Source organism: Photinus pyralis, unplaced genomic scaffold (assembly GCF_008802855.1).
Source record: "Photinus pyralis isolate 1611_PpyrPB1 unplaced genomic scaffold, Ppyr1.3 Ppyr1.4_LG8, whole genome shotgun sequence".
In the NCBI taxonomy this organism is placed as follows: Eukaryota; Metazoa; Arthropoda; class Insecta; order Coleoptera; family Lampyridae; genus Photinus; species Photinus pyralis.
In genome coordinates, this window is record NW_022170819.1 from 31,139,479 (window position 1) to 31,154,503 (window position 15,025).

General features: G+C 34.9%; 1 protein-coding gene and 3 non-coding genes across 5 annotated transcripts; 3 read left to right on the plus strand and 1 right to left on the minus strand.

Moving 5' to 3' along the window:
- Window positions 1–1,833: 1,833 nt before the first annotated feature.
- On the plus strand, window positions 1,834–6,483 carry LOC116179672. 2 transcript variants are annotated; one of them, XM_031499485.1, is made up of 8 exons: window positions 1,834–2,058; window positions 2,242–2,468; window positions 2,519–2,695; window positions 4,786–4,860; window positions 4,916–5,008; window positions 5,056–5,285; window positions 6,037–6,199; window positions 6,255–6,483. In XM_031499485.1, the coding sequence occupies exons 2-8, from the start codon at window positions 2,264–2,266 to the stop codon at window positions 6,362–6,364; spliced, it is 1,053 nt and encodes a 350-aa protein (XP_031355345.1). In that variant the 5' UTR covers window positions 1,834–2,058; window positions 2,242–2,263; the 3' UTR covers window positions 6,365–6,483. The 2 variants fall into 2 exon arrangements, with proteins under 2 accessions (XP_031355345.1, XP_031355344.1); XM_031499484.1 differs by having other exon boundaries at window positions 1,837–2,058; window positions 2,264–2,468.
- A 1,211-nt stretch (window positions 6,484–7,694) lies between these two features.
- Window positions 7,695–7,856, minus strand: LOC116179884. The gene has a single exon (XR_004147067.1). It is a non-coding gene; the product is annotated as a U1 spliceosomal RNA (small nuclear RNA).
- A 420-nt stretch (window positions 7,857–8,276) lies between these two features.
- On the plus strand, window positions 8,277–8,391 carry LOC116179879. The gene has a single exon (XR_004147063.1). It is a non-coding gene; the product is annotated as a U5 spliceosomal RNA (small nuclear RNA).
- A 5,150-nt stretch (window positions 8,392–13,541) lies between these two features.
- On the plus strand, window positions 13,542–13,731 carry LOC116179885. Its single transcript, XR_004147068.1, has one exon. It is a non-coding gene; the product is annotated as a U2 spliceosomal RNA (small nuclear RNA).
- The last annotated feature ends 1,294 nt before the right edge of the window (window positions 13,732–15,025 follow it).

Consider the following 15,025-nt stretch of genomic DNA (forward strand, 5'->3'; position numbering starts at 1 on the left):
TTCCATATGTGAACCTGTTACTCCACACATCTCGACAATCTACTCTGGAAATATAAAGAAATATATCCGATCACGATAAGGGGCCGAGGAGGAGGACTATGGTTGGTAGAAATTAATTCCGTTCGTTGATACCTTTCATTAAAGTACCGTGAAGGATAAAACCAATTCCATATCCCCCCGCTCCCCTCCCTCGGCCCCTACAGGGGTTCTCCGACAAGTAATATAATACTGTGATTATTGTGTACAATAATACTGCTACATGACGGCGTAGAAAAGAAATCGTTACAAGTTTGCTACGAACCTTATTTTTTTGTGTAAATTTGGCGTTATTGTCAATTTTAGGATGGTATCATTTAGTAACCATGCAAGTGTGATACATGTTTTTTTTCAGAATGACGAGCACCCTCAAAATATAAAATAAAAAATGCAGGTCTGTCCTTAAAAAAAGAAGGTGGTAATATTCCCAAAAAACCAAAACGTCGAACTTAAAACTTATGCCAGCTTGTAAGAGAGAAAACGTTGCAAAAGTGTCCTTTGTTTTCAAACATCCCTTCAAAGAAAGTTACAAAACAATACAAAAGAATTTAGCGATTTACAAATTTTTTCTGGATTTCTCCAAAAGTATTCGGAATTCCTTTACTTTGTAAGCAGCTTTAGATTCAGTCCTAAAATACGCAACTTTTCCTTCATTTAACCTACTTCGTATCATATTTCTTCCAGGTTTCCAAGATCCCAATGGTCACTTTCGAATTGGGACACCCTATGTACAGTATTGCAAACACCTTGTAGAATGTTGCCAAATTTTCGAAAGATGCTAAAGGACATATGTATCAATATCGTACAAAAAATTTAGCTTATAGTATTTTCTATTAATAAAATATGGTTGTCTTGTTTGACACGTGTAAACTGTGATTTTTTGAAAAAATATTAAATTTTTAAAATACTTGAATGCTTAACAAAAAGTATGTAACATTTTTAGAACAATCCATTATTTAATAAAGTATAGTCCGTATGTATCTAATACCACATTTATGGAGCACCCTATACATATTTTTAGATGTAAAAATATGTTGCACTTGAACTTTTTCGCAGCATCGTTTTACTTTCATACACAGCATATCAGGAGATAATTCATGCCCCCCCCTCCTCCCCAAGACAGTGAAATTTGATGCTCATCTGGCACACCTTCAAGGTAGAGGCAAATTTTGCAAAAAATTCTAGGACTCTAGGACCGTTCCCCTAGTAGTAGTTCAAAACAGCAGAAGTGAATCTGGACAAACGGATGGACAAAACGCAAACAATAAGACATTTTTTTTAATTCTTAAAAAAAAGCGCTAAAAATATAGTTTTTTTTGGAATTGTAGAGTTAAGACTTTAAGAGTCACAGTTTTGGATCATCCTATACACAAGTTATTAGCTATATGCAATTATTCATTATGTTGCTGTAAAATGTATACCTATTTAGTAAATTTTACTTCAGAACATTTGCATTAATTTTTCGCGAAACTATTTTAATAATTTATTATGTTACCTTTGACGCTGTGTTTTGAACTGCCGTTATTTTCACGTATTTTAATAACGTAAATAAGACGTTTATTTGTTACGTCATTTGTTGGTCATTTTTAAATGTATAAGTATCTTTTATGTAATTCGAAAAACACGACAACTGCATTAAAAAAATACACTGGAATCCAGAAAAATATATATTTGATTTAGATATGTTACGATTTAACATTTTATTAGGTATGCCGTCATAATGTCATTGTGGAAACGTCAAACATACTTTGTGGCATTGTCACCAGGCGTTTGTGCGATTTTGTGACGTAAACAAACGTGCAATACGTCGCAATTTTGCCTGCAGTGGACATTTCCCGCGAAAAGTGTATTCCTAACCTAACGGTACCGGTGGGTCAGTTTTGGCTAGGCCTAGGGGTAGTTTGCAGAGCATTGTTTATCCCATTTTGTGAATCATTCAGTTTTGTCACGTTATATGAACTGCAATTTTAAGCGCAAAAATACGTAACATTCTAAAGCAACTGTGAATAAATACCTATAGAAGTAAGTGTGGTACCTGTACACCCAATTTTTTCATATTAATTGTACTTAGCTACCAGTTATAACTCTAAAAATTAAGAGTCATGGATTATACAGGTGGTGTGTATAATCAATGCTTAACTTCACTCAAAATTAAGATTAATTTCGAGTTATAACTCAATTAATTGACACCTGAGTAATTTCTAGTAAGTACCTACTGCAATTGCAGATGGCTTTTGTTGGTGTTGAGTTTGATGCAAGGTCTGGAGGAGGAGTAGCGATAATCAACAGGAATTGGTTAACCCCTCGCAAACAGGAGGTGTTTTGGCCTCCTTACAAGTATCAGTCCGATTTCGATATGGCCGTCAAGAAAGCCGAGCAACCTTCCGACAGATGGAGAATTTTTAAATTAAAACGGAAATTGTTCGAGAGCAGTAAGTTAGTTTGTGTAATCTAATTCATTCTAAATAGGCTGCATTGTCAGATGAATTCTCGCTGGCCGTAAACAAGCTTAATCGATTTGAAGCCACATCGGATGTTGAGACGGATCGAGATGAAGAAAAGCGTACACCGGCAAAACGCTACAGAAAAAGAGGACACTATTTTGATTCTGAGGATGAGGATGGTGACATGTTTTCGAACAATTATGATTGTCTGCGAGGTAGGTCAACCATAGCAGAATAGAGTGAGGGTTATCCACTTCCTTCCTTTGATGTACATTTTACTAAGGGTGTCTGATATTTAAAAAATATCGATAATACCGATATATCGATGTACCGAAATATCGATATACATACGGATATATCGATATATTATCTCTATTATCGATGGACGATATATCACAATATCGTCTCGCACTTTTAAACATAAAAATCAACATACATATGGATACAATTTATTTTAATTCAACTTTACAAATAATAAGTAGGTATCTATTATTTTCTACAGATATTCCATAAGTCTATTTATTTTATTTTTAGAGTTTCATTTGGCAAGTGGTAAAATGATAAATATTTATTTATAATTATTGGGAACGGAAATGTGTCTTTTAATTTTTAGTCACCATAGTCATCACGTTCATATTATACAGTTCTAATTCTGTTTATGTTCTTTTTTCGTAAACTGGCACTAAACTTTTCTATGAAGTTTTTATTTATTGACAGAAAAATAAGTTGCTTCGAATGTTCAGAGGTTAAAGAATATAAAATATCGAATAGCATGCTCGAATTGGTAATTGGTATCGACAATTATCAAATCAAATTATCGAATCACACGATCAAAAATGGTTTATCAATATATTGGTATATCCATAACCATCTTTAGCATTCTTGTTTAAATTCTTCATGTGGGAGCTAACCTATGTATACAATTCAAAGACCAGCTTCCTCTTGCCCCCTCTCACCCGTACAAGACTACATAAGTCCTAGGTTTACCTGTGGATGTATCATAAATCATCCATCTTTCGGCATCACCTAGACCTCTAACTTGGTTTTTGCATACCCAGCTAGGGTTCTTGGACCATTGCAAGATGTTCTTTTAATTAATCGCTCTTAGTGATTTTTTATCATCTTCGTTGTGTTAAGAGATCTTCAAATAAATCGTAAAAATCTAATTAGCAGTTGTTGTATTTATATCAGGGTAGGCATCTGTCATAAGAGATTTTTAAATGTAATATTCATTATAAAATGTGTTCTAAGTATTTCTTGTAATTTTTTGTAACAAAATACAACATGGCGCAGTCGAGGCAGTTAGTTTATTAAACTGAGCAAAGTTTTCAAGAAGTATAGGTTCCGAAACATCAAATAAGTGTATTGTTGAACGGCTGAACCTAATTATAAGAAGAAAAGCCGAAATGGAATTCAAACCTCCAGCTAATTTGTCACTACAGGGAAATTTAAGTGAAAACTGGTCTTTTATAAGAACATTATCACCTGTTTTCAAATTTTGGTTAAAATTTGAAAACAGGTGATAATGTTCTTATAAAAGACCAGTTTTGGGAAAAAGGACAAGTAGTTGGTAATCATTCCACTCCTAGATCTTTTAATGTAATTAATAATAAGAACAATGTTGTTAGAAGAAACTTTAGCCAACTAAAACCAACTAATACAAAATTTGAAATTAACAACTCATCAAACTGCTCAAATGATCATGATCAAACTCAAAATATGGATCGTTCTTCTGATAACACCGCTGATAATAACTTAGAAACTATTAACAATCAAACCACCTGTGAAATTGATCCTTCAAATGACCCAATTCCTGATTCTAATATTAAACAAAACAACAGTGGTCGGATTGTTAAATTACCGAATAAGTTTAAAGATTATTTTATGTAATCTCATAATAATGTTTTGTTTTAAGTTTGTTTTGATTTGTTTGTTTTAGAAAAAAAAAAAAAAAGGAAGATGTTGTATTTATATCAGGGTAGGCATCTGTCATAAGAGATTTTTAAATGTAATATTCATTATAAAATGTGTTCTAAGTATTTCTTGTAATTTTTTGTAACAAAATACAACAGCAGTAATCTGTTTCCAAATTTTGCTAGAAATAGAAATTTTGTTACTAACTTTCTTTTTAAAACATCCCAGAAATCTACCCACTAGTTTACTACATGGAATGTCGGTGACGGTACAATAGTAGTAGTGTATCAAATAAATAATCCTCCATAGTATAATTTAGTGTACATCTTTTATGTAGTGGGTAGCCCTTTAGCCCCTTGGCGAATAGTTTAATTAACAGTACCTGCTGTAGGCTTACAAGATTCCGATGATGAAAATGTACTATCACCAAGGACACCGTCTTCAACTCATTCAGCATTGATTAGTGGTCAGGAAATTTAGATATGCATGCTCTCTGCAAACTCATATGTTTGTATTTTCAGGTTGCACTTCTCAGAGACATGTACCTAGGAAAGAAAATCTCACACCACCAATTGCATTGAAAAATCCACTTAATACACCGCAGAGTGAAAATGGTAGTATAACATGGTTTCTTGAATAATTTAACCACCCCCTTTTGTAGCACTGAATCATATCTTACGTTTGGTTGTTGAGATAAAACAACAGACTGACCAAATTTTAAATCGTCTGGAAAACATTGAGTTACAGATGAAACTAGCAAATAATGTACCTATTATAGGACTACGACAAGAGTTCTTGAAAAAATTTCCAGTAAAGTTCCCGATAGGAAATGTAGAAGATTTTTATGTGTGTGATAATTATTTAAAAGATCCACAGAATAGGTCTCAACTTGTAAGTACAAGAGTCGATGCATACAAATACAGGGTGTCCTATGACGAATGACTGCTATCTATATCTCGAAAAGAAAAGTTCGGAATTTTTTGATAATTTGTCAATAAAAGGAATTCATCTAAAATGGGTGGCACTTCCGGTTGTCTCGGAAAACGATGTTATCGCGCATTTTAAACGAATCGCCTACTATTTTATGTTATGTATAATGTTCTATACCACTAAAATGGAACCTCTTCTAAAAGAAAACCCGCCCTAATTAAATAAAAGTGACAGAGCACCTCGGTTTGACCCATTTTCAATAGACTTGTTACATGTGGCATGTATAGGTCAGCTGTGCAAAGTTTGAACCGAATCGGTCCAAGCGTTTGGCAGTTATCGTGTTCACAGACAGACAGACGGACAGGTTATAAAGCTGGCATCACTTTGCTCTGCACCTTAATAATAACAGCTCGAGCTTGGGTTGAAAAAATTGGCAAGTGCGATTGGGTCGGAGGAACATTGTTATAAACGGCTAAATTCAGGTATAGGGCATTATAAAATTTTACTAGGAATTTAAAATTGAAATAATATATAGGGTGTTCCATTTAAAATTATCAAGTTAGCAGAAGTGCCACCAACTTGAAAAGATTTTAGATGAATCCCTCTTATCGACAATGGTATAGTCATATTTTCAAAATATTTCGAGATATAGATAGTCATCATTCGTCTTGGGACGCCCTGTATTTAGTACTAGCACATCTCGTTATTCTAGGTTTCTTACCTTGCCACATTAGGTGGTAAAAATGTGGCTTCCAAAACAAATAACATCTTAAAATTCATTCTGGACGACTCGGTCGCAAGTGGATACAGCTTTTTTGGGATGCGGAACAATAAACTACCCTTCAGTGAATGTGAACTGAGTAAAATGATAATCGGTAAATACTAATAGAATTTATTAAACATATCCAATGCTTGTAATTGTCATTTCAGATACAGTTGTACAGACTGACAAGTGTACACAGAAGGAAGTGGAAGATGTTATAAAAGCGTGGCTTAGGCATGCACCAGCACGCATGAAACGGCACTCAAGTGGTCTGTAAATATGTGGGAAGGCTGTATTTTTTCATTTTTTCATGATATGCTTAGGAATAAGATTGTGTCTGACGAGCATATCACTGTAATGTTACAAATACGACAATAATAAAGCATTCGAACAGTCTTGCTTTAATTCATACAAATAATTCAAATTTTCAGAAAAAAATAAGTTCTCAATATTAAATGAGTAAAACTCCAGAGTCTTCATCGGTCACTCTGAATCTTCGGAGTCATTTAGATTTGTCAGTTTTCGGTTTAGAAATCAAAGTCATTGGTAGCTTCAATTCTTCCAGGGCACGCAGATTTTCAAGGCACCCCAACACTTCCGTGGTCCTTAAAATTAAAAGACATTTGGATTTGACTCTTCAGAAATAGTGACCATCCAGTGAATTGTAGCTATTGATCGTCATGGTGAATTTTTAATGGTAGTCAAGTTGTATGGAAGACATTGATGTATATTAAATTTATAATCAATGATCTCTATACTTTCCCATCCTTGTCTATTTTGTTTGTTTTACCGCGAGCACGTCTTTCTATACCTACATTTTTTGTCATTATTCCTATTAGTGGAAAGAAAATATCTACGCCACTGCAGGAACGGTAATGATAACGGAAGTGATTGTGGTACGTTAACCACAGTCAGAGGCCACTTAAGCACTGATCTAAGAAGTCAGTGCACTTAAGTCACGAACTTATAAATGAAGATGGACTGCTGATCAAACAGTTGGATAGAGGTAAAAATGGCCCTAGCATGGGCGCGGCCATGATGTCCACGTTTTAGTTATTTTCTAGGGGAATTTTCCTAGTACTCAAGTTTTGAGACTATTGCAGACTTGGAAAATGACATGTGTCACAGTAATTTATTTAAAAAACGTGAGATTAGTTGATTTGAATTTCGCGCCAAGTGAGAGCACATCATGGCTGCCTCATGTAGGCTTTACTGGCCGCACCTGTCACTTTAGCGGCCGCATGACATTGCTCTAAACGTCTATAATGACTCCTGTCATCATGACAGATTGACATTATATAAAAATTGAAATTTTATACTAAAATACGATTTCGGGTAAAATTTAATACAAAACTCGTCAGTAAAACGACATTACTTGACTCGGAAATAAAGTACTCGGGCCCCGGAGGGGCCTCGCACTTCAATATTTCTTCGCCAGTAATGTGTCATTTTCCCGACTTGAATGTAAATAACTATATTGTTTGAATTAGTCGGCAAAAGAACGTTTTCTACAGAACTGCACGTTAAGTTGATAACATACACATTGCTGAATCTTGTGGTTTACTACCCTATAGTTGATTGTTAACAATGTTTCTATTATATTAAAACCGGGACAGCGCGTACGCAGTCCCGACTACCAAAAATTACGCGCCCGAGTTATCCACATTAGGGATAATCGCAGGTGTCAGCCCAATCGTTGTGCAATGAGAGGGCCTCATCCTGGGGGAACCGCCTTATTGATCACGGTAACCCCTACGCCAGGTAAGTATGCTTTGTCCGCATTTTTGACAACGTGATATTCGACACTCAACGTAAGATCAAGTGTCTAAGTTGTTAGTGGCGCCACTATTTATGCACTTCATCAACTAACAATACTAACAATATCTACAAACACTACATTCTCTGCAACTGGTTCAGAAAGGTGACACTTCAAGATATCTGTAACTGTAACTGTAACACTGTGTGTATAATCAGTGCTACAGTTCTCGTTACACGTGACACTAAATACTTGTTTTTGATTCTTGAGTTGTTGTATACCGACGTGTAGATTTTTTGTTTCTAATGAAACGAACTTGCAACAAACTTGTTACACTCATTCCCTGTACGTCCTACAGATGACGCTATTACAAAAATTTACACGCGTTAATGTTTCGCTTGTGTATGATAATATTTCGTATACCCCGTAAACAATACTCTGGTTTCTCTTCAAATGCGAATAAATCTTTCGCCTTTTACTAAAGATTTCCGTGGAGAGGAACAACTCAAATGAGTTTATAAATAATTTTTTAAATTCCCGACGGAAGTTGGGCAATAATTAAATTAAAATACAAGTTTGACAAGCACGAGGAAGCCTTTTATTGCATTTTAGCATTGGAAAATGGAAATGCATGGGTTATGAAGTTACTGGTTAGTCAAGCAGAAAACAAGACAGTTGGTGTCGCATCGAAGTGATGATTGTCCCGTACTCGACTGTGATCGGTAGATTTAGGAAAAGTCGCGGATACTGTCGATACTACTTACTTAACAGTGCGCTTTGTTAATTCGAATTTAAAATTCTCGCATATTGATAGTATTACAAGCATGTTACGCCGCTTATTAGTCAGAACGTTTACGTTTGCAACACGAGCGATCTTACGTGCGAGTGGAGCAAATGTCCCAAGTGATACCGTATGAGTAAGGGTTATTTGTGTTTTACATTATGGCGTTGTACTTGTACGGTTATTATTTCCAATGCCTCCGATGGTTGCAAGGATTGCGAAATCTGTGAATTTTTTATTTGCGGTATATAAGTGCTATCTTACACTATGGTGCTTATATTCAATGAATAAAAAACCAAACATAATAAATTTAACCTTTTTTGATCCAGTCTTTACATAGTTCTTTACTTAGTTAAACGTTTCTATTTCCTGTCCAAACTCATGTCTTAACTACGCATAGCCGATGTACCCTTTAAGGGCGCGCTATCAGTATTGTGTGTTGCCTATCTCACAATAGCTTTCTTATGGGAAACATGCCTAACGGAATTCATACCGTTTTTAAAAACTATACATTTTTTTTGGGAAATGTTTGTTGTTTATTGTTCTTAAATGTATGTAAATTATGAGTGAACAGTTTATATTGCACTAAAACTCATAGCACATTCTCTGAAAGTGTATAAAGTAGACGTTCGATTGCAATGGCAATCTTTTGTGTATAATTCAAAGGTCAAAGAAGTTTTTGAAATATAAATTGTTTCTCCAGATTCTTGAACATATAAGGAATAAAACGTGATGTAAAAATGGATAATATGTGGTTTCTAAAGCACAAACGGTATGAACTCCGTACACTTGAAAATAACTCGTAAAACAATTATAGAAAAGAAATCTGTGCTCAGTGTAGTTCAACGTGTATCCACTAAGATGGCTACGGTATACTATTCTTACAAAGCGGGAAATTTAAACTGGAGTACTTATTGGAATGTATTAATGTATCTATTTTTTAGCAGTATAACTTATTCCTTTATTGGCTTTGTTGGTTATTAATGCAGATAAAATGTATCCAGCAAAAAACCGTACCATAAGTAGGAATTACACTGGTTAACGTTACCTACATTCAAAATTTGGGTTAGGAAACTGGCAAAAGAAGTATTTATAAACGTTGAGTTTAGGATCATGGGATTTTTCACTCTACGTTATAATTAATTAATATAAAAATTTCAGAGCTTACAACAAAAAGAGGTTATGTGGGATGGTGTTTCTGAATTGATAATACAGTGTTAATACTGCTTACGTTTACCAGACGAAGCGCTACTTATGGGCAAGAATACTCTCGCCCAAGTTGCTATCTAATAGCACTGTCGACTTGTACGATGGTATTTACACCTCGGAAGTGCTATCAGACAACTCTGCAAGAAATCAGTAACTGAAGATTATATATTTATTCGATAATAAATGTACACGTCACTTACAACTAAATTTAAGCACTATTAATAATAACGAAACCCCACCGATTGGATGCCATCTTGGTTCCCATAATTTGAATGAACTACATACTATCGGCATTGAATAATTCAATCGTTGAGTGAAGGATCTCAATGTTATCGGTATTATATCAAAATATGATTTCACACCCAAACAAATAACATTCAATTATGAGTTAGTATTGCTGACTTGCAAATCTGGTTTTCCTAAAAATATTGCGTGGATTGTCCTTTGTGATCATAAAGGCTGAGTATTCCTTAAGGCCGATTCACATTATTATCGGTCAGGTTACGGTCAGAACATGAACAGTACAGAAATACACAGTTACAATAATTGACCGCACCGTGTTCTGACCATGATGTGACCGATGGCCTTATATAAACGCACTGCAATGACATCGTTCGGTAAAATGATAATCGGAAAAAAATGTACCTACTCGGTGTCGGAAGTCAATCTTCGGAAATGTGTACAGTCGAAGGATAGCCTAAAACAATCCATTAATAGAACTATATTAAAATAAACCGATACAACGAAATATCGAAGGATCCTCAGTATTACAATCACTTTTAACGACAATTTATTTTAATCTTACAAAATACATTTTATAGTTAACAAAAATGCATCAAATTCATGTCTTGGGCTTTGAGATAATGCTCTTGGTTTTTTTCCCAACGATCTTGGTGCATAAATAACGATTTTGACATGTTTTGATCAAAATCCATGTGGTCCATAAAAATAGATCAAATTCATGTTTTGGTCATTGAGATAATGCTCTTGATCTTTTTCCCAACGATCTTGGTGCATAAATAACGATTTTGAGATGTTTTGATCAAAATCCACGTTTTCGCCAAAAATTCATCAAATTCATGTCTTGGGCATTGAGATAATGCGCCTAGTTTTTTTCCCAATGATCTTGGTGCATAAATAACGATTTTGACATGTTTTGATCAAAATCCACGTGGTCGCCAAAAATGCATCAAATTCATGTCTTGGGCATTGAGATAATGCGCTTAGTCTTTTTCCCAACGCTCTTGGTGCATAAATAACGATTTTGACATGTTTTGATCAAAATCCACGTGGTCGCCAAAAATGCATCAAATTCATGTCTTGGGCATTGAGATAATGCGCCTAGTCTTTTCCCAACGATCTTGGTGCATAAATAACGATTTTGACATGTTTTGATCAAAATCCACGTGGTCGCCAAAAATGCATCAAATTCATGTCTTGGGCATTGAGATAATGCGCGTAGTCTTTTTCCCAACGATCTTGGTGCATAATTAACGATTTTGACATATTTTGATCAAAATCCATGTGGCCTCAGAAAAATAATTTAACATTTTTTAATCACACACATGCGGTTATCAAACGTGCACGTTATCAACTCTTTCAGCATCAAGATAATGCGTTTGAAAGCTTTTACAACTCTAAATTCATGTGTAAAGAATAATTTTGGGTACATTTTGCTCTAAAACTTTTGACCGAGACCACAGAGAAGAGTTATATTGAATTGTTACACATCTAAGAGTCATAGGGAATAATCTAGCGAAAGTCCGAACTCGATACATGACCTAGGGAATGAAATATGTTAATTTTTATTATATTGAGTTCGCAGTTTTTCCTGTTCCCGATTCACTCGAAGTCGTATAACTTTTGTTCCTGTTGAACCAGCTTCCTGAAAATCAATAGCGTCCGTTCTTAATGTCCAACGTACCCGTATACCAAATTTCAACACAATCGGCCACTTTTAAAAAGAGTTAGAGCGCACACGGACGGACGGACGGACAGACGGACGACAATACAAAACTATAAAGGATCTGAGGATCCTTAATAAAGATCCTCAACTTTACTTACCTAGGTAGGTACTGGTTTTTTTTGTTATTTTGCAGTTAATAGAAAATCAGGTAAACTACAGTGACTTTATAAGGACAGTGGCGACAACTTATCATAATCCGCCATATTGGAGCTAAAAAATTGATTGTAAGATCAATATACCTTGTCATGTCAAATTGTGAGCGTAGAATAATAAATGTCAGTTTCATTTAAGTAAAGATTCTTGTTCAAAACGAACGGCGCAGAAATGATCGTTTAAAGCTTTGCAGAACAACCTATGGGAAAACAAATGCCTCCCAAATTCAAAAAGGTATGGGTATATGGAAAACGGTATAATAAGTATGAAATATGGTGCAATATCCAAAATGTACATATAAATAATCATTAAATTGTGTTTGACATTTCAGTGTCTTCTGTCACTTCTTGTCCCCTGTCGCGTGTTGCTCCTTCCGGACTTAAAAGTATTTCTTTAGTCTCTTAAATGGAAGACAAAACACGTTGATCTAGTCCACGGAGTACAAGAGATCAATATTCCATGTGCTCCAGCAAACATGAAACCAATTCAAACGTATTTACGATCACAATTGAATTTGCTGCTAAATTTCGGATAAGCTGCTTCTCTAACCAGTTTTCTATCTAAACTCATTAGGTATTTAGGGCTTCTGAAAAAAATTTTACATCAATTACCAGTCGTAAGGTTAGGCACAGTTTTACATCTAAAAACACTAAGCGAATTACATACCTTATAATATCGTAATAAATCCAAACTATATGCGTCTTTAAAAATCGAGTTTATATAAAACTGGAGACGGAAAACGTAAAATAAAGCAAATACAAGAAGCAAAGTGTAAACTAGTAACATGAAGCCGTGACAATTACAGGTGACACTGTCAAAACAGTATAATTAATAATTATAGCACGGAGTGCACCGCGTCGTTTTGAAGGTTTTCTATTGGCCAGTTTGGAATTTAGCTCCAATATGGCGACCGGAACCAACGACCAATCAAAAACGAGATACCCTGTTGTCGCCACTGTCTCTATAAAGTCACTGTAAGGTAAACATAATCCATAACATAACCCAACTTTGAATGGCATTTCAGGAATTACAATTACTATAGGCACTGTTATTGGCATTCAATTGAATTACTGAACAAAACCGCATATTATGGTAAATAAGTATTTTTAGGTAGAATTTATTTCGCAAGATCACTAAATTCCCTTTTTAGGGTTACGGAACGATATTTACAGTTACAGGTGGTAACCAAAGATAAGCAAAATACTATTTTTAATTTTATCTCAAGACGAATGTATGCGAGTGTCAGCGACCTAACGAAGTACAAATAGGGATCGCGGATTCGGGATGGCAGCACAAAGCAACGAATATTTCAAAAATACTTCTTAGTTCACTTTTCTTACACCATGGCGTGCAAACGCACCCTTAAATACTCAAATGATCATTGCAATATGGCGAGGGTGGCCATCTAGTACCTTAGTGTAAAGAATAGACACTATGCTAATACTTAATCTATATAGCAGCTGGTTTCCACAATTGCAAGCATTCTAAATTAGTTTATTGCAAACAGACGCTTGAGGGCGCAGCACGCAATGCTGACACGTCATTTTCTACAATGGCAATATAACTTCTAATCCGCGCTTACGACCGTTATCGCTTCTCGGCCTATGGCTAAGATCAAAGTGTAGTATCTGTTCTTATCAGCTTAATATCTGATACGACCCGCATGCGGGTCCAGTATATTAAACTGATTTTTGGAAATTGACGGAGGTTAGGGGCTTGCTCCACCTCCGTCGCGGGTTGGCCCGGTCTTGCAGTACCTCCGGGATCGGCCCAAATACATAAATTTAAACATAATTAAATTATTTAAATAGTTGCTTATTTTTTATTATACCTGAATCACAATCACCGTTTTAAACACTCAAATGCGTGCGAAAAAAGGCCTTTAAAACACATGTGCTTTAAAGTTCTGAAAATGCAGAACATTTTTTTGGCTTGTACCTATCCTTTGGTTGAAGCTTTCACAAACGCGCGTAATTTAGGGTATGCTTCCAAATCTGTTCTACTTTTTAATCGCAGCATTGTTTGAAGTTTTGAATGAATGCACCAAAAGATAGATGATTTAAATACCTTAGACATTTCCTTCATATATGCCAGCATTATCGATGCATTTAAGACTTTATTCGTAAGTAACTAATTCCTATTCATCCATGGAAACAACTTTTCATATTCTTTATAGATAATAGGCTTTACTGGATTTTACACCTATCAACGTTTGTTTAGGTTTTACAACAAGCGATTTAATGGACGGTGTATTATCTTTTTCAACGGAAATCGCTTTATTCACAAAGACGATGATTTTTATAAGCAAACGTCAAGTGACATTTCCATGGCAATCATTAAATTACAAACATCCAGCTCCCTTAATTAGACATTTATTCGAGTACAACGTTAATATGATTTCATTGTATTTCCTATTCTTAAATTATACTGCAGGTATAATAAAAAATACATACACGTGTATAATTGGTCTTTAAAGCACTTTGCAACGTTTTGATTTTGCATTTTTTTGGAATATTGTCCTGTTATTGAGTATATATACTTGTTTGGATAATAAGTATTATTATTATATTATTAAAGGCACTCCGCTTCGCGTCGTGCCATTAAACTCGTTGCGCGTGCTTTAAAGACTTGATTATACACTTGTATCTTAATATATTGTTACAACAAGCGATTTAATGGACGGTGTATTTTTCAACGGAAATCGTTTTACCTGAGACCGTCAAGAGAATCTCAATTTCAGGGCTATTTTGACATTAGAAAGTTGATCTTTACCTGACTAGTACTGTAATATTTTTGCCTGACTCCTATTACAGTCCTAGTACATGCAAAATAACAATTAGATCGTTCATTGAATAAGTAATTCAACCAACGATTGGATAAATTATAATGCAGACTATGTGGATATTTTTTAAATATTAATATACCTACACAAAGGATAATGGTTTTTTAATTACTAACAATTAATGGAATATGTGTGGAAGTAATTAGGTATTCCTTTAGTCTTGCGCCAGTCATTAAAAGGTTTGTACGCCTTTTCGTACCTCTTTCTTGCCTTTGTGGGGAGCGAATATTG

Excerpts from the sequence above, each read along its gene's own strand:
- LOC116179672 (XM_031499485.1), top strand. The coding sequence starts at position 2,264 with ATGGCTTTTGTTGGTGTTGAGTTTGATGCAAGGTCTGGAGGAGGAGTA. Across the intron at positions 2,469-2,518 it reads ACGGAAATTGTTCGAGAGCA|ATGAATTCTCGCTGGCCGTA; the intron begins GTAAGTTAGTTT and ends CTGCATTGTCAG. Across the intron at positions 6,200-6,254 it reads ACTGAGTAAAATGATAATCG|ATACAGTTGTACAGACTGAC; the intron begins GTAAATACTAAT and ends TTGTCATTTCAG.